General features: G+C 54.1%; 1 protein-coding gene across 5 annotated transcripts in view; it reads left to right on the top strand.

Moving 5' to 3' along the window:
- EFR3B (EFR3 homolog B) overlaps positions 1-17012 on the top strand; it is a 149942-nt gene extending 132930 nt beyond the window's left edge. For 4 of the 5 annotated variants that reach the window (XM_075126303.1, XM_075126300.1, XM_075126302.1 and 1 more), the window contains 12 exons: positions 2839-2890; positions 3486-3658; positions 4512-4587; positions 6056-6217; positions 9403-9534; positions 10239-10306; positions 10878-11005; positions 11516-11607; positions 13867-13915; positions 14622-14728; positions 15683-15732; positions 16435-17012. In XM_075126303.1, coding sequence (XP_074982404.1) covers positions 2839-2890; positions 3486-3658; positions 4512-4587; positions 6056-6217; positions 9403-9534; positions 10239-10306; positions 10878-11005; positions 11516-11607; positions 13867-13915; positions 14622-14728; positions 15683-15732; positions 16435-16540 — 1195 coding nt within the window. In that variant the 3' untranslated portion in view covers positions 16541-17012. The remainder of the gene's footprint in view (positions 1-2838; positions 2891-3485; positions 3659-4511; positions 4588-6055; positions 6218-9402; positions 9535-10238; positions 10307-10877; positions 11006-11515; positions 11608-13866; positions 13916-14621; positions 14729-15682; positions 15733-16434) is intronic. The other variant, XM_075126299.1, reaches the window with a different exon arrangement.
- Positions 17013-17925: the final 913 nt, after the last annotated feature.

Raw genomic sequence — 17925 nt, 5'->3', positions numbered from 1 at the left:
GCCTTTTCAGAATGTGACTGAAATCCTTATCCCAGGGCAAGAGAGCTTTGGGAGAGCAGAGCTTTAATAAGAGCGACCATATTGGGTCAGACCAAAGGTCCATTTAGCCCAGTGTCTTGTCTTCCCACAGTGGCCAGTGCCAGGTGCTTCAGAGGGAATGAACAGAACAGGGCAATTGTTGAGTGATCTGTCCCCTGCTGTCTACTCCCAGGATCTGCCAGTCAGAGGCTAAGGACACCCAGAGCGTGAGGTTGCGTCCCTGACCATCTTGGCTAATAGCCATTGATGGACCTATCCTCCATGAACTTACCTAGTTCTTTTTTGAACCCTGTTATAGTCTTGGCCTTCACAACATCCTCTGGCAAGGAGTTCTACAGGTCGACTGTGCGTTGTGTGAAGAAATACTTCCTTTTGTTTGTTTTAAACCTGCTGCTTATTAAATGCTTTAATGCTGCATCTCCATCCTTTCAGGCATACGTGGCCACAGGAGACTAGTAGCTTCATCAGAATTAGCCATGTGGGTTTGCTTGACTGTTCTGCTAGAGGCTGGAAGTGCGCAGAGGGCTAGGGCTTTGGGCAAGAGACTGAGTCAGGAATCCTGGCTGGTATTCCCCACCCCGTCACTGACTCACTGAATGACCTGGAGCAAGTCGCTCATGGCCTGACGTTCCGGGGTGTGGAGCACTCAGCTGCCACTGAAGACAGTTTCCCTTGTCTCAACCCAGGGGGAATGATACCATGATCACTAGCATCAGCTTGGAGATTAGAGACCGCTCTCCGGCTGGAGTGCAGGTGGCCGACCGCTTGAAGTCACTGACGCCGAAGGGGAGTGTCCATATACGTACACGTCCTAGTGTAAATTCTGTGCTCTGATTTATGGGCCTGGCTCCTGGGGAAATAAAGGGTTCTGAAGGCCAAATTCAGCCCTAGTGCTAGAAGTCTAGTTCTGGCTCTAGAGAAGTCTGTCCTTTCCTGGAGGGAGTGCCTGTACTGAGAGGGGGAGGCGTTATAGCTACAGACCACGACAGCTAGAGATAAGACGATGTCCCCATAAGTCGGGTCACGAGTTCAGCCTTGGCCAGTGACTAGAGCCGGGTACAAGTACATTTGGGAAAGGGAATAAAAACCAGGGATGTGACCTAAATCCAGAGATCAGACAAGAATAGCGGCTGCTCGCTGCTGATCACAAACGGAGCTTCCTGAAGGGCTGTCAGTGATAGATGTCAGTCAGGCCCAGATAGTGCAGGAACTGCCTGTTCTTTTCGTGACAAATGCCCTGCTGCTTCTAACTTGTCTCGTGGCTGAATTAGAAGAGCTTAAGGAAGCTAGAAGGACAAAGCAGGTCATAGATCTCTCTGTAGCTTTCCAGAGAGATGGGCCAAGCTATTGTGGTTCCCATTACAGAAGAGGGCATGTCAGATCTTAAAGCATCACCGATAACTGTGTGGTATTTAATGAAGCGCCAACCCATTTGTGTTAACACAACAGCCCAGAGAGCAGCATTCAAGCTTGTGGCTAGTTTGTGTGTAAAGCTTTTACCCTCAGTGAGTAGAATAATGCTATTTAGTTTTTGCTATGGAAAAGAAACACGAGACTGAGGGTGTTGGGGGACAAAATAGAAACTGCTATTTGGAGCCAGGATAATGGCAGCAAAGATGAGAGATACTAGGCAAAGCGCTTTGGAGGGTGGTGCCAGATTCATATCGCGACTAGATTCTTAGCGCTTAGTGTGTAACAGGATTCGTATGGACAGCCTCATTTACGCTGGTGTAATTCCCTTGACTTCAGCGGAGACACTCCTGATTTGCACCAGTGCAAGATCAGAATCAGGCCCGCTAACTTCAGTGCTGCCCCTGCTGTGAGATCAGAGTCAGGCCGGCGGCCCCCGGTGGGTGAAAGCCAGGCGTTTCCAGGCTCGGGGATGGCAGACTGGAGTCACAGGAGCCATTTAGCGCAGCGCCGCTATCCGCTTCATCCCCAAGAGTTTTAAAATCTTACTAGACGCTGCGGGAAAGACGCAGCTGACTCCGTGCGAGGGTGCGAACTCATCTTTTACCCCGAAGGTTGCTCTTGTTCCTAATGAAGTCGCAGCTCACAACTGATCCTTGGGGGACGTGGCTTCCTGCCAGGTGCTTTAGCCTCGGAGTTCAGAGCTAGAGGGCGCGGAGAGAAGTCTTGTACATGGCCAAAGGACGATCGCGTTTCCCTGCAAACTCCCCGTGATGTTAATTGATCCAGCGAGCACGGACTGAGTTAAAATTCCAGCTGCGTCTACGCTTAAAATGCTACAGCGGTACACCAGCAGCCGCACTGCTTCCGCGTAGCCACTCGCTGCGGTTAATCCCCCTCCCCGAGAAGTGGTAGTTAGGTGGACAGAAGACCTGGCGTTGTCGAGAGGGTGGGTTAGTCTGGCTTAATCGCATCCCCGAGAGACATAGCTATGCCAATGTCCGCTCCCAGTAGAGACCAGCCCCCACATAGGGACCTCAGGATTTGTCTTATTGTGCAGCGACTGGGGGTGACTGTAGGATCACTGTCTGCAAACATCAGGAGGGTGTGAATGCTAAGGAGGGAGAGGAATTACGTCTGGTGGCCTGCAGGGGTCTGACTAGGAGCCAAGGGCAGTGACATCTATTGAGCAGTGAGTGCCCCGTATTAAGGTTAGTGGTGTGGCCACCGTTGCTTGAGCTGTTAAAACTGGCCTGGTTGAGGCATGAGGAAATATCCCATAGGGAACACTCCTGCCCTGGCCCTGGCGCAGGGAATAAACTGATGGCTTTGGGTTTGTGTAAGTCTCTTTTCCGTGCCGAGTTCAACGTTGGTTTTTGTCCCCCACAGGGAGAATCGGAATCGCCTGACTCAGATAATGCTGCTGAAATCCCTCCTGCAGGTACGAACAGGATCACCTGAGCAGGTGTGGCTGGTTTGGCAGCGAGTGCCCATGTAGTCTCAGCACGGGCCTTGCCCTGGGACAGCCGGTGGCTGGCTGGCTGGCGGGCATGCACCTGCCCTTCCTCAGGAAGGTTTGACTGCTCACCCTCATGCAAAGAACAGTACCCATGTTCGAACACAATATACCAAAGCAAGGACTGGCTGAGTGGCTCCGTGGCTAGTACCCTGCCGTGCCACATGGGTTCGATTTACAGTCCCTCTGTCTGGCTTTTCGAAGCTAGGGACGCGGTGTAGGTTGCAGGTGCAGCCCCGGCCTGTGTGCTGGAAAAGTGGTTGCTGCCCTTCAGGACTCCCCGTGCAGCCTGCCTCTGCACCAGCCCAACCTGTAGCCTGTTGGGGCTGCATGGAAGCTCCCATGCCAAGCTGCTCCCTGTGCCACGAGGGGTTAAAATGGAGCTCGGGCTGGTCCTCTGCAGGCCAGAGCATCTCTTCCGCCCATCCCCCAGCTTTAGGAAATGCTTTTCTCTCCCTGGGACGTTTTCCCCACTGGTCATATCCCTCTCTGCTCTCCCTCCACCTTGTGCAACCTGCAGGTCTCCACGGGCTTCCAGTGTAGTAACATGCTCACGGCCCTGCCTAGCTCTTTCCTGGACAGGCTGCTCTCGGCTGCATTGATGGAAGACGCCGACCTGCGTCTCTTTGTCCTCGAGATACTGATCAGCTTCATTGACCGCCATGGAAACAGGCCCAAGTTTTCAACTATCAGGTGCGCTGGTGTGTTTCACCCCAATGGGTTGTGGCTGGGATCGGACTCTGGTTTTACGTCCGGCACCTACGGCACATGTTACAACAGGCATACGCTCACCCTTTAACGCACATTTCCTGAAATTAGTGGTCATTTTCAAGAAATTAACAGTTTTAGTGTTCGTAAAGAAATGTCGAGAGGCATAATCTGGGGGTGTGATCCCAGGACTGGGAACCAGCAGCGACTGGCTACTGATCCTGCTGCTGATTTCCTCTGGGATGCTGAGCATTTAATCGTCCTGTGCCTCAGTTTCCCTTTCTGTAAAATGGGAATTGATACTTGCTGTCCTTACGGGGGCAGTTGTGAGGATTATTAACTAACGCCTGTAAAACTCTTTAAAGATGAAACCTACCCAGTACTACTCCCACTGCCTATGCTCACTTCCCAGAGCCTAGATGCCCAACATAATACCCCATTGATTAGGAGCCTTCCAGAACACAGAGACAGGACACTGGGTCAGGGAGCTGACCGTTGAGATGATGATGTTACATACAAGTGAAGGTAACTGCAAACAGAAGCGCTGGGGCAGGAACAGGACAGGGCTACTGCAGAGGACTATGGTCAGGCGATAGCTCAGTCTTTCTACATCTCTTAATAGCTCAGTTTTCTTTAAAAATATGCCACAGGGCCTCCAGCAACGGGTCTTGCCAGACCAGCTTACTCCCTATAAGAGGCGCTGTAGCGGGGCGTGTGGAGGCGGGGATTTGTATTCTACCGAGAAGACTAAGGGAAGGGGCAGTTCTCTGCCTCCTACAGTATTCCGCTGTCTCTGTGTCCTAGATTTCCCTCCCCCCTTGTCTCTCTTTAACTGCAGCACCATCAATGACATCTCTGTCCTGAAGCTGAAAGTGGACAAGTGTTCTCGCCAAGATACCGTCTTCATGAAGAAGGTAGGCAGCTGGCCGGCTTCTGCGCCAGGTCACTCTCCCACAAAATGCATGTGATGCGGCCCGGTTCCCCGTGTCGCGGAGCAGCGTGGCTGCGAAGAGAGGAAAGGTCTCGGTCCACCCGGGTCTGGGAGCACCCAGTGATCGTGTGAGATACGCTGACCGGATTCTAATAGCTGATCTCCACTCACTGCCCTGCGAGTGTTCTTTTGCATCCCCAGACCGTCCATGGTTTTCTGTTGCGAGGGGATCTCCCCGCAGAATCCTTTGCGCTGTTTCACAAAATGCTGTAGTACCTAACAACGTGTGCACTATTGAGCGGTATAGTGTCAGAGGCAGCATTTACCTTGGATAATTTCACAGCTACAAGTAATCTTACAATGATCACCGATGCAATGTCCTGCCCTGCGTATTCCCCATTGCTCTAGAGTAAATGAACCCACTTCTACCCACCCATTCAATCATTGCAACTTCCACAGAATCCCAAGAGAATCTGAAAACTGTTATCTAGTAAGCTACACATGTGCCTTCTGTTCAGTGATGCTCTGGTCGCCTCATTTGTATAACAGGGTTTCTACCCTGTTTATACGCACAAGATTTCCTTTGCAACTAGAAAAGCGAGTTCAAGTTGATGATGAAATCTTAGGACTGGAGAAACTCTCTGGATTCCCCAGACATGATGCTGAGGTTGTGATCCTGAGGCTGAAACCCACGGTTTCTGGCAGTAGGAGAATAAGCTTCCAAACCCCTGCTAATCTGCCCTGGGGGTGGGGGAACAGATAGAAAGGACTCGCTGCAGTTTCATAGCATCCGTCTCTTAATGTAAATCTGCACAGGCAGCTAGCTGCCTAGTGGAGCCAGGATTTGGTGGCCTGGTTTTGTACGGACCGTTGGGGAAATCCATGGGTTTGTAGACCCGACCTGATGGGGGGGCCCCTCAGGAGTGACCAGAACACAACCAATAAGGAACCTAGTTTGAAACATTGGATAGGAAGCTAGAGGAAAGCCGGACGGCAAAGGGCATGCAGCCTCGCGCCCGGCCTTAGGACAGTGCTTGCATCCTTTCAGTGGGCCTCATGTGCTTTCCGGACTGGGGATGGTTTTTGGAATCGGGAGCCGGGCCCTGAGATGTGCCGACTTGAGGGGTCTCGGCTCCTTACAGAAGGTGCTCAGCCTCTCACAATACGAGACTCCAAAAGGCAGAACTGCTCCCCCTTGAACATCGGTGGGCCAGATTCTGCCCGTGGGAGCTGTAGATGCAACCGAAGGCAGAACGCAGCCAGGCAGCGGCTCCCCTAGAGCAGAGTTGCCGGAGGGCTAATGTCTCTAGTACTTAGCGAAGGCTGGCTAGAAGCACCTGCCTGCGTGACTTGTGCCGTGCTGGGCTGGCTCCCGTTACGCCTCTCTGACAAGAACCCGTATTTCCCCTGGGCCCAGTTTATGTGGTGCCGTGTTCTCTTCTCTCCGGCAGCATTCCCAGCAGCTCTACAGACACATCTACCTGACGAGCAAAGAGGAGAGCAATGTGCAGCCTCACTACGAGGCTCTCTACAGCATGCTGGCGCTCATTAGCATCGAGCTGGCCAACGAGGAGGTGGTGGTGGACCTGATCCGCCTGGTGCTGGCCGTGCAGGTAGGATCGTGTGAGCAGTGCAGGCGCCTGGGGGCGGGGCCCACCGTGCAGAGGGCTCCTCTCCCCTCGGTGCAAAGAGGGGATCGACTCAGCTAGGCATGGAGCAGACAGCCCAAAGTGGTGTAAATTCCATATTGGCAAGTGGGTGAAAACAAATTTACCAGGGCTGGATTCTGGGCTCTGTTAGGTTGCTTGACTTAATGGAGTTTTACACTGGCACAGTGGAGATCAGGATGCGGCCCCATGTCTATAATGCCTCCCTTTCCCAGATGGGTGCTGTGATGTTGAGTTAGGGAGGGCCCACGGCGTTGCTCCAGATTTCTGTCTGTGCAAATGAGATCCAAGTTTCGCTCAGTGCGTCGAGGCTGGTACAATTCACATTGTGAGGGGCTGCAGGAGGGAAGTGTGATATTCCTGGGGGAATTCTGCACCGCTGCACGTGAGTGGAAATATCCCCTCCTCCGCAGATTCTCTTTGCTTCCCCACAGAAAAATGTTGTGTGTGTGGAAACAAAGAGAAGCTGCACCAGTGCGCACTAGGTGTGGGTGCGTCTGTTCAGGCAGCCGGGGGAGAGATAAGTCAAGGCGAGGGGAAGTGGGGGGTCTGGGCATGCCCCAGCTGCCCAGGGACATTAGGCCTGGCTGGGTGTGGGGAGGAACGGGGAGGAGGAGGACGACAGAGTCCGAGGTCCCGCTCCCCTGCACGGAGCAGCTGGGTCTGGGTCAGATCAACCCCCGGGAACCTCCCCCAGCTGCAGGAAGCTCTGCACTGTGGGGGGAGGGAAGAGGAGGCTCGGCGGGGGTCTAGGTGTAAGGGTGAGGCTCAGCAGAGGGGGTTGGGTGCGGAGGGGTGTGTCTAGATGCACGGGGGTTGGGTGGACAGGGGGAGTAGCTTCCCATACAGTGACCCCCTCCCCCCACTTCCTGGCCCCATTGCTCTTCACACAGGGAAGGAGTCACTGTGCGGGGAGCTGCTCCCCCTATATGCCTAACCCTCATGCATCTGGACACTGCACCCCCCACCCCCCCGGCACCCAATCCCCCCGTCAAGCCTCACACCCCCCTGCACCCAGAACCCTCCCACCGAGTCCCACTGCGTGACACCCCCTACATCAGGAGCCTCCCCGCACCCAGAACCCCTCCACGCCACTGACCCCTCCCGACACCCAAACAGTCACCTCCCTAAGTCTCACACCCTGCATTGGGAGCCCCCCACCCAGACCCCTCCCCCGTGGAGCCCCAGCCAGCTGTACCCTGACTCCCCCCCACCAAACCCACTCCCCCAGCACCCCAATTCCCCTCCCCTCCCCACTGAGCCCTAACTACCTTCACTTGGACTCGCCTGCAGAGTCCCATTCCCCCGACCCTGAACCCCACAATGAGCCCCTGTGCATCCAGATCCTCCCTGTACACCCCCCCACCCCTGCCGAGCTGCCCGCATCCAGGTTGTGCCACACGGAACCCACCCGGTACTCTTGAGGGAATTCTGTACCAAAACTTACAATTTTTAGAATTCTGCAAAATTCTGCATGTTTTACTTGTCAAAATAACACAGTAACAATGTAACCACACCATTTTCAATTATTTGCTGACCAGTATTTTAAAATAAATTACCAAAATAATTGAAAATGGTGTGATTGTATTGTGTTGTTTTGACAAATATGCAGAATTTGAAAACCTAGTGTGCAGAATTTTTAATTTTTTGGCGCAGGATTCCTTCAGGAGTAATGTGGGAATGGGAATTACAGCCGCACTTTCATTCTGTCCCCTTGGTTTGCAAGTTCCACCATCTTCGTCTTGACCACAGTCAAGTTTCAAAATCTGAATGAATATTTGAGAACCGTTTCTCTTCCACGTTCGCCCAGTCGGTACCAAACCCTCTTCTCTTTTAGCCTTTCGCTGCGATTAACATTATAATAGTCTTTTTATTTCTCTGCATCAGGTACCCAGAAGCCTCTGGGTACCTTAAGAAAATGGAATAAATAGCAATACAAAAACGAACCAGTAAATGCAACGTAGCCAGTAAACCCAGATGGGAAAACAACAAAACACGAACATGACAGCAGCCCTGCCCTGCCACTCACCTGTCGCACACACAATGGCAGTGAGCAAAGCCACCTGCCAGTAAGATGGAAACATAGTGCCGTACGTTCGGCAAATGCAGACGAACTTAGCTACTACCTTTCTGCGACAGATTGGTTTCAATGGAACATCTACTTAATAGTAGACCGAGAAGATGCATGAAGGAGGGTGTTGTTCTGAGGTGAAGTGGTTGAAGGGACATCCAGCTTCTGAGCCTAAATCGGTGTGGCACGTAGACATCTCGGCATTTGCCCACACGGGGCTAGCACTGAGGTGGAGAAGCAGCTATATGTTCATATCCCATCCATGTTGTAGGCTGCTGGCCTGTCTGCCCAGCCCAGGAAGGAACCAGCGTCACCCCTGAGTCTATTCCAGGCCCTGAGCTTTATTTCTTCCCTGTAAATTCAACACGTTAGTCATCTCTTCCCAGCTAACCCGGGGTCTTCTGTAGGGGCCTCTCTATTGCCTTCAGGTTTCCACCATCCGACTTTCCTGCCACAGGGACCAATCTTGCTCCGGTCGCTCTTCATCCCAACTGAGCCACTTGCTGGCTTGTAGGCTCCCCTGACGGCTGGCAGGGAGGCAGCTGATCCGTCACAGACATAGGCGCCCGCTCTGTGGGTGCTCTGGGGCTGGAGCACCCCAGGAAAAAAGACAGTGGGTGCTCAGCACCCACCAGACACAGCTGATCAAGCAGTTTGGCGGCTGGGAGAGGGACTTGGAGAAGGGCAGTGAGCAGCTGGTGGGGACCTCAGGGGAGGGCACGGTGCGGGGCAGGAAGAGGCGGAGCGAGGGTGAGGCCTTAGGGGAGGGGGCAGAGTGGGGGCAGGAAGAGGCGGAGCAAAGAGGAGGCCTTGGGGTGGGGGTGGAGGTCTGGGGGGGCACCCCTTGGGTAAAATAAAAATCCGTGCCTATGGTCACAGGCGAGGCTGGGCCCAACTCCCCTTAAAGCGCCAGCTGCCCTGGGACACCTTTTTTTGGTCCCAACCTCTGCCAGTTAGTTTGCTGTCTCCCCATCCGCCTGTCCTTGCTTGGCTAACGAACTAACCCGCTCCCCGGTCTGGCCCCTGCTGCCGGGTCTCTCCCTGTCCGTGGGCTTCGCAGGAGATCGCCCAGATCAATGAGGATAACCTGCCTGTGTACAACCGCTGCGCCCTCTATGCCCTCGGCGCCGCCTACTTGAATCTGATCAGCCAGCTCACCACGGTGCCCGCCTTCTGCCAGCACATCCACGAGGTCAGTGCGCCTTGCACCCCCCCCCCAGCTCCTCAGGGTGCAGCTCCAGCGTTGGCTCTTAACTGTACGCTGTGGGAGTGGAGGGGACCCGGCTCTCGGTGGGAGACCTGGGCTTCGAGTGGCACAGTTACCTGGCCAGATCTGTGGCCGGTGGAACTCCCCGAAGGCCTGTAGTGTTACACCAGACACTGACCGGGCCCTAGGCCACCAGGTCAAATCCAGCCCAGGTTGGAAGCTGCTGAAAATCCATCCTTTTGGCTGGGCTATGTGCAATGAGCTTGGAGGGTCTCAGTCAACTGTGACCAGATCGGGGTCTCCATCAGGAAATCCCTCTCCTCCCCCCTGCCCCCCCCCCGCAGGTAGCACTTACTGGCCCCCCCCCGCTGATTGTCTCAGCAGGGAAGCCGAAGACTGAATTCCCCTCCCACTCCGAGAGGGGGTGGCTCCAGGGCAGGGTGGAGGCAGGCCCGGGGCTGAGGTAGGGGGTGTGTGTGTGGTGGTGGGGGGGGTGCTTGTGTGGCCTCTGCCCTTGCAGCGCCTGTTCTGTGGGTAGCTAGAGGATTGTTGTCTCCAGGGCTGTGCGTCGGGCCCCTGTCCCCAGCACTAAATTGGCCTTAACGAAGAAGCCTGAACAGCTGCAGCTAAGTTGGTTGACAAGCCGCTGACAGGTTCTCTTCCCTCCCCTCCCCTTCCCTCCCCACTAGGTCCTCGAGACAAGGCAGAAGGAGGCGCCATATCTACTCCCAGAAGACGTGTTTGTGGAGACGCCCAGGTAAGCACCTCTGCCATGGAAGGCACTTGTCACCCTTGATTTGAGCTGCGAGCAGCGGCAGAAATCCTGCTGCCCCTGTCAGAACCGTCGCCTGCAGCCAGGCGCCAACAAACTGTGGCCCTTTATAATTCTCTATTAGCAGCCCTTGTGTGGGTTCGAATTGCCAGATGAGTTGAAGGAGGAATCCTGGAGAAGTAGCTGCCAGGGAAACCTCCCAGCCGAGTCATTTCCTTTCCCTTGGGTCCTTCACTGAGTCGAGAACGTGCATCAGCTCAGCCCCGCCCCCCAGGTGGTGGCATCACCTCCTCCAGGCGGAAATGCCGCGGGGCCTGGTTCTGATCTTGCTCAGACCAGTGTGACTCTGCTGTCGCCAGTGTGAATCAGAGGCGGATCAGGCTCAGTCTTCTGTGCCCATCTGGACCGATCTGGCTGTCTTGGAGGGACGTGGAGCAGTCCTGGTCCCCTGTGCTCACCTGGAAACCCTACAGCCTCTGAACAGCAAGGGCCCAGGTAACCCAAACTGCAGCATGCCAGTATCGTCACCTGTTTTCCTCCCTGTTCAATCACACAGGCTGACGAAGAGCTTGGATCACTTAGTGCCTGAGGTCTTCTTCCGACAGAGCAAGATCAGCGAGGTGCTGGGAGGCAGCGGCTATAATTCAGACCGGCTCAGCACCCCTTACATCCCCCAGCTGACAGGTATGGTACAGAGCGTCCCTGTGCGCTGCGGCCTTTTTCCGTTGCTGTGTCCTGCCGTGCAAGCAGCATGGCTCCGTGGTTAGCTTCCGAGATTCAAGTCCTTCCTTTGCCATAGACTCCCTGTGTGACCTTGGTCAACTCACTTAGTCTCAGAGCGCCACCTGGACAATGGGGATAACTGCACTGGCCTGCCTCACAGGGGGCCGTGAACATGAATGTATTGTGAGCAGCTCCGATGCTACGGCAGCGGGGGCCATATAACTACAGGAGAGAGAGAAGTGGAACCGTAGGGTCAGAAAGGACTGCAAGGGTCCCCTCATTTACCCCCTTCTGGGACACAGGATTTGTTGGGTCTAAACCATCCCCGTCAGATGGCTCCAGCCTCCTTCTGAAAACCTTCCACAACCTCTGCATCCTTCCCTCTTCTGACCCAGACAGCCCCCTTCCGAAATGCCTCCGGGTGTCTCCCCTCTCTGCCTTCCTGACGGGTTGGCTCCCCCTGTTTTCCAGATGAAGATCGGTTGTCCAAGAGGAAGAGCATTGGTGAGACCATTTCTCTTCAGGTCGAAGTGGAATCGAGGAACAGTCCCGAGAAAGAGGAGGTACTGGGTGCTGCCGGTTTGCCGCCTGCTCAGGCCAGCCTGAGAACGGTCCTTGTCGTTGCACCATGTCACCAGCAGGAGCGGTGCTTTTTGAGGCTTGCCTAGACAGCTTCTCTGGTGGTGCCCAGTGTCCTGAGCCGGCTGGATCGGCAGGGGGGCGCTTGCTTGGGACAGCCATTTTCCTATCCAGTCTAGCGATGGCAGAGCCCTATTAGATCATGGAGTGTGAACCCAGAGGGAGATGATTTCCGGCCTGGGACGCTTTTCCTGAGGATGTTTCCCTTAGCCCCCAAAAAAGGAGGACTTGTGGCACCTTAGCGACTAACAAATTTATTAGAGCATAAACTTTCGTGAGCTACAGCTCACTTCATCGGATGTAGCTCACGAAAGCTCATGCTCTAATAAATTTGTTAGTTGCTAAGGTGCCACAAGTCCTCCTTTTCTTTTTACGGATACAGACTAACAAGGCTGCTACTCTGAAACCTCCCTTAGCCCATTACTTCTAGCCCCGTCCAGAACATTTCCCCTCCCCCCCTCAGTGCTTACACCTTTTAAACTTTTGCACAGTGTTTCCATCTCTCCCACTGTGGGTGCTGTGCAGACTGTGGGTGCTTCCGCCGCCCCCCGGAGCGTTTTCCCCCTTCTTTCCACCGGGTCGAGATCTTGGCGAAGACGCACTCCCGTACGCCCCTCCTGGCCCCCTCCCTAATTGCCTGATGTCTGAGATTAGCTGTTCACCAGCAGCGGACTTGGCTCCATGTTGCACTCGCAGTTAGAGAGCTACTCAGACTAAAACCCCCCGGAAGCTCCATGATCTTCAGGGAATTTCAGATTTGGGCTTAATACAGATCCTCGCTGTGCTTAATACAGATCCTCGCAGCTACATTAAAGGCACAGGATCTGTGGGAACGAAATACCTATAAAAGACAAGCCTGAGCCTTCCCTTTGGTGTTAAACATTTTCCATCTCCTGACCTGTGTTCTCTCCCCATAAGCTCCTGTTTTAACTGGATAATGCAACATACTTAAGCACCGTATAATTTTTCATTAGTATGCACAGCCGAGCACTCGGTGTCTGCGTCTGGGCGCTGCAGGCCGTGAACAATGGGGTAATAATTCACTCCTCATGTGTTCAGCAGGGCGAGGTGAATAGGCCTTGTGCCCACCAGTGTCCTCCGTATGATTTATAGAGCCTGACTCCCCTGCTGGCGGCCAGGGCTGGGTAATCAAGGCTTGTGTCCCATCCTTGGGGGGAGGAGGAGCTCCCACGTGGTGATTCTGTCCTGCATTTATCTTCCGAGAGCGAGTTTGATTGCTTTGCTCTCTGAAAGCCACTGTTTTGGGCAGCTGCTTCTTGTTTATCCTTTTCCATAGACTCTGGGCTTCCTACCTCTTGGCACTAGGGTCACCACCCGTCCCAAAATGGGCAGGACAGCCCCGAAATGTACATTTCATGTCCCGGATTCCCTGTGGTGCCCCTGTGCCTGTCAAGGCTCAGGGGTGATGCCAGCCTCTTCCCATTGTTGGGGGGCTTAGGTGGGCCTTAGCCCCCGCTTGCCACAGGGCCGTGCCCCTCCTTTCTCACCTTTCCCCCCCGCGGCCCCCAAGGCTCCATCCCTGGCCAGGCTGTAAGCTGGAGCCCAGCCATGGTAAGAGCCACCCAGAGAGCCCAGGCCACCGTGGGGAGTCCCGCACCCATCACCTGCCCTAGGTGGTGCGTCCCAGGGAGCGGGGATGTGGTCCAGGGGCTGCTCTCAGGCACTCCAGCCCCCTGACCAGGGCAGATGGAGGGTCTGGGGCTCCCCACAGTGGCCCGGGTTCCCTGGGCGGCAGCTCTTACCATGGCCTGACTCTGGGGCGGGGCCTTGGAGGGGAAGAGGAGCAGGGGGTGGGGCCACAGAAGGGGCGGGGCTCCTGCATGTGTCCCGCTTTTGCCTTTTGAAAAGGTGGTTGTCGTAGTCGGCACCTTCATAGATCCATAGAGTTTGAGGCCAGAAGGAACCATTGGACCATGTAGGCTGAGCTCCTGTACAGTGCAGACCATTCAGTTTCACCCAGGTACCCCTGTCTAGAGCCCTGAAAGTTATCGCCTCCTAGTGGTCAGCCACACTACTGGAGGAATCAATCCTCCGAGTGGGCTGGCCCCTAGAACCACATGGTCTGTTACTGAAATGAAATAGCCCCATCCCCTTTCTTTCTTCTGCTCTCAAAGACAAGCTGCCCTGGAGATATAATCTTTCTTTTGTTGCCCTACCCCTAGAGAGCCCCCGCTGAAGAGATCACGTACGAAACCCTGAAGAAAGCAATTGGTAAGTAACTGAGCGATCTTTCCGAGTGCCACAGAGTTTAAGGCCGGACCGGGACCGTTAGATCATCTTGTCTGACCCTCTCCATACCACAGGCTGTACATTATCACCCAGCTGCTGCTATGTTAAGCCCAAGTTAGTCTTCACACAGAGGAAAGATCGAGCTGTGTTGGTCACATTGTGTCTGTTCGGGGGTGTAAAACATCCCCTCTTTCTGCTGTGCTGCTCCACGAACGTGACTGGAAGTGTCAGGGTGCAAATTCTGCCCCAGGCCCACCATACTGCCTGGCCAGCGAGTCTTTAACTCTCACACAGAGAGACCTCCCTTTAGGGCTGGAGAGATGGCCAGCTAATGGTCTGAGCACAGGACTGGGAGCCAGGAACTGCTCAGTTCTAGTCCTGGGCCTGCCACTGACTCTTTCTGACCTTGGGCATGTCGCTTAAGCCAAAGTTTTCAAACGTGTCCTTTGATTTTGGGGTGCGTCGGTGTCTGGGTGCCCAGAATAAGACGTGGGGCCTGATTTTTCCAAAGGTGCTGAGCACACCAGGGCTCATAGCAGAGCATCCATTCCTCTGGGGCTGGGCAGGATCTGTGCATGGCCCCAGGACCCATGAACAGAACGATTGAGACTCTAGCGCTGTGTGCCTGGTGCTGCGCAGAGCTTTTTCACCATTGCTTTGTCGCCCCCCCTACCCCCGGGTGCTTTAGTAGACAGCGTCGCCGTGGAGGAGCAGGAGCGAGAGAGGAGGCGGCTGGTGGTGGAGAAGTTCCAGAAAGCTCCCTTTGAAGAGATTGCGGCTCACTGCGGTGCCCGGGTGAGTCTCTGCTTTTGGCCTCTCACCCACCGGCTCTGCATTGCTGTGGAGATGATGGGCCTGTCCCAGTGGGTCACAAAACCAAAGCGTAGCACACCGCAAAGTGTGGATCATGTCCCCGCTAATGGCTGATTTGCTAGGCGATAACACCCTACTACTGCTACCTGCCAGCTAAGCTATGCCTTGAGCTCAAGTGGTGGAGACCGATGTTGTAGTACGTTCTGAGTTCAGATACTGTTGGCAACGCATGGGACAGGTTGTTGTGAAAGCACAGGAAGCCATCAGCTCCCTGAAGCTGAGACACCTCTGGAATTAGGTGGTCTTCGGGAGTGACTGATATTTAGACCTTTCTGCTGTAAATACCCCAAAGTCCCTTACGCATCAGAGAGAAGGATCTCATCTGCCAGTGTTGAAATGCAGCCAGCTCGGGGGTGGAACAGAGCAGCTCTCAAGCAGCATACAGCACTGTTGCACTGCCCTTTGGGACAGGAAGTGGAGAATCCCATATCCAATTAAAACCACAGTGGGAATGCAGAACAGAATTATCCAAGTCTAAATTTGGCCAGGGCACCTTGCTCCTGTGAAACATGTCAGGGAAACACTAACAGCCCCAATTAGTCTGGACTCCAGATCACAATCTCACATGAAAGCTGGGATCTCAAAGCACCACTTCACGCCATGCTGCAGTGTTGATCAGTACAGACGCAGGATGGTACCTGCATCACCAGCACCCCTTCCTGCTTTATGGAGATGTCCTGTGGAGGTGTACTGAGGACTCTGGGTGAAGGAGTGTGTCCCATAGTCAGCTGCACTGGTGCGCTGCAGTACCGGGCACCCTGCTGTGCCTTGCACAAGGACGCAGACCGGCAGCGGTGTGTCCGGGCTCTGCAGTTGTAACAAGCTCTGCCATGGCGCAAAACCTCAGATTAATGGAATTCTTGTTGTTTGTTGCAGGCCTCGCTGCTGCAGAGCAAGCTGAACCAGATCTTTGAGATCACTATCCGGTGAGCGTCAGACTCTTTGGGGAGAGGACAGTCAGAGGAAGAGGGCTTTCAGGAGCCCGCTTTGCAAGGGCAGGGAGAGGCTTGTAAACTACAATGCTGGGTGGCCCGTGCACGAGGATGGATTGAGACATGCAGGGGGCAGCCACAATCTTACAACTGGAGACATACTTGGCTCTATCAGAACATGGGAGGAAACAGGCCCCCCTGCCCCTAAAAAGCTTCAGGCAAGCCGAGTACACAGGACAACACTGGGAAGGTGCAGAGATACCACCAGTGAGTGCAGAAAGGCTTGGCACAAAGGAGGAGAAGGAAGGTCAGCCTCTCCATTAGATCAGGCCCCACCGACATTCCCTTTGCCTCCAATCTGCTTTGTGTGGTTCTCTCCCATGTTCCCAACTCCCCAAAGCTGTCAGTGTCTCTGGTGGGCTTTGGACCCCGGCAGGCCCCCCTTGTCCTCTCCAGTTTGGCTCTAATGTGGAGTCACTAGGTTGGATTTGTTCCTTCACATCAGTTGAGTGGTGATAAGTCTTCACCTTCGGGTAACACAGTGACAGGCTCCTGAGTTGGGAGGGGGAAAGCTTTTGCAATCTTCACAGCGAGCAAGAGTTGGGCAGAACCATGGCCAGGCTGGGTCCTGTTTTTCCGGTTTGATGAAATGTGGGAGTCCACCTGTAACTCTCCTCTGTATCTCTGACATTCCAGACCACCCCCGAGCCCATCCGGTACCATCACAGCAGCTTATGGCCAGCCCCAGAACCACTCCATCCCGGTGTATGAGATGAAGTTCCCAGATCTCTGCGTGTACTGAGAGTCGAAGCGCATGCCGAGAGAAGGCCAAGGCCTTATGCAACTGGAGCCAAGGGGGAAACGCGCCTTCTGCATGAATGAAAATGAGTCTCTTGAACTCAATAACCCTAAAGGAAAACCCCTCTTGAGTGGACTCTTTGGCAGTCTTCCCTCTTCCAGAGCTACATGGCCCGAGACCACCCCACAATCCTTCAGCCATTTACACAAATCGAATGTACTTTTTTTGCCACCCTATTTCTTCTCAGCTAGTTCAGGGTTTGACAATGCATGAGACTCAAGGGCCTTCAGGAAACAGTTTGAGTTGTGACTCCAGCAGTGAGAAGTCGGGGAGCGCACGGGGGTAGCTGAGTTTTGCTTTAGCTTCCCTTTTTAGAAGCAGGTTAGAATTTTTTGGGGGGGGGGTGTTAGATCTTACCCCGGAAAGAGTTTGGCATGTTGATGTCCCACTACATAAAGCAGACCTATGTCAGTGACAGGTGTCACTCACGTTTATCTGCCTTTGGTGAGTTTAGGAGAGTTCTTTCTTAGCCCTGGTCTACACTAGGACTTTAGATCGAATTTAGCAGCGTTAAATCGATTTAAACCTGCACCCGTCCACACAATGAAGCCCTTTATTTCGACTTAAAGGGCTCTTAAAATCGATTTCCTTACTCCACCCCTGACAAGTGGATTAGCGCTTAAATCGACCTTGCCGGCTCGAATTTGGGGTACTGTGGACACAATTCGATGGTATTGGCCTCCGGGAGCTATCCCAGAGTGCTCCATTCTGACCGCTCTGGACAGCGCTCTCAACTCAGATGCACTGGCCAGGTAGACAGGAAAAGAACCGCGAACTTTTGAATCTCATTTCCTGTTTGGCCAGCGTGGCAAGCTGCAGGTGACCATGCAGAGCTCATCAGCAGAGGTGACCATGATGGAGTCCCAGAATCGCAAAAGAGCTCCAGCATGGACTGAACGGGAGGTACGGGATCTGATCGCTGTTTGGGGAGAGGAATCCGTGCTATCAGAACTCCGTTCCAGTTTTCGAAATGCCAAAACCTTTCTGAAAATCTCCCAGGGCATGAAGGACAGAGGCCATAACAGGGACCCGAAGCAGTGCCGCGTGAAACTGAAGGAGCTGAGGCAAGCCTACCAGAAAACCAGAGAGGCGAACGGCCGCTCTGGGTCAGAGCCCCAAACATGCCGCTTCTATGATGAGCTGCATGCCATTTTAGGGGGTTCAGCCACCACTACCCCAGCCGTGTTGTTTGACTCCTTCAATGGAGATGGAGGCAATACAGAAGTAGGTTTTGGGGACGAAGAAGATGATGAGGAGGAGGTTGTAGATAGCTCACAGCAAGCAAGCGGAGAAACCGGTTTTCCCGACAGCCAGGAACTGTTTCTCAC

The sequence above is a fragment of the Caretta caretta genome, chromosome 3 (genome assembly GCF_965140235.1).
Source record: "Caretta caretta isolate rCarCar2 chromosome 3, rCarCar1.hap1, whole genome shotgun sequence".
Lineage (NCBI taxonomy): Eukaryota > Metazoa > Chordata > Testudines > Cheloniidae > Caretta > Caretta caretta.
Note: the sequence above shows the minus strand (reverse complement) of the source record. Positions and strands in the feature narration are given on the sequence as shown.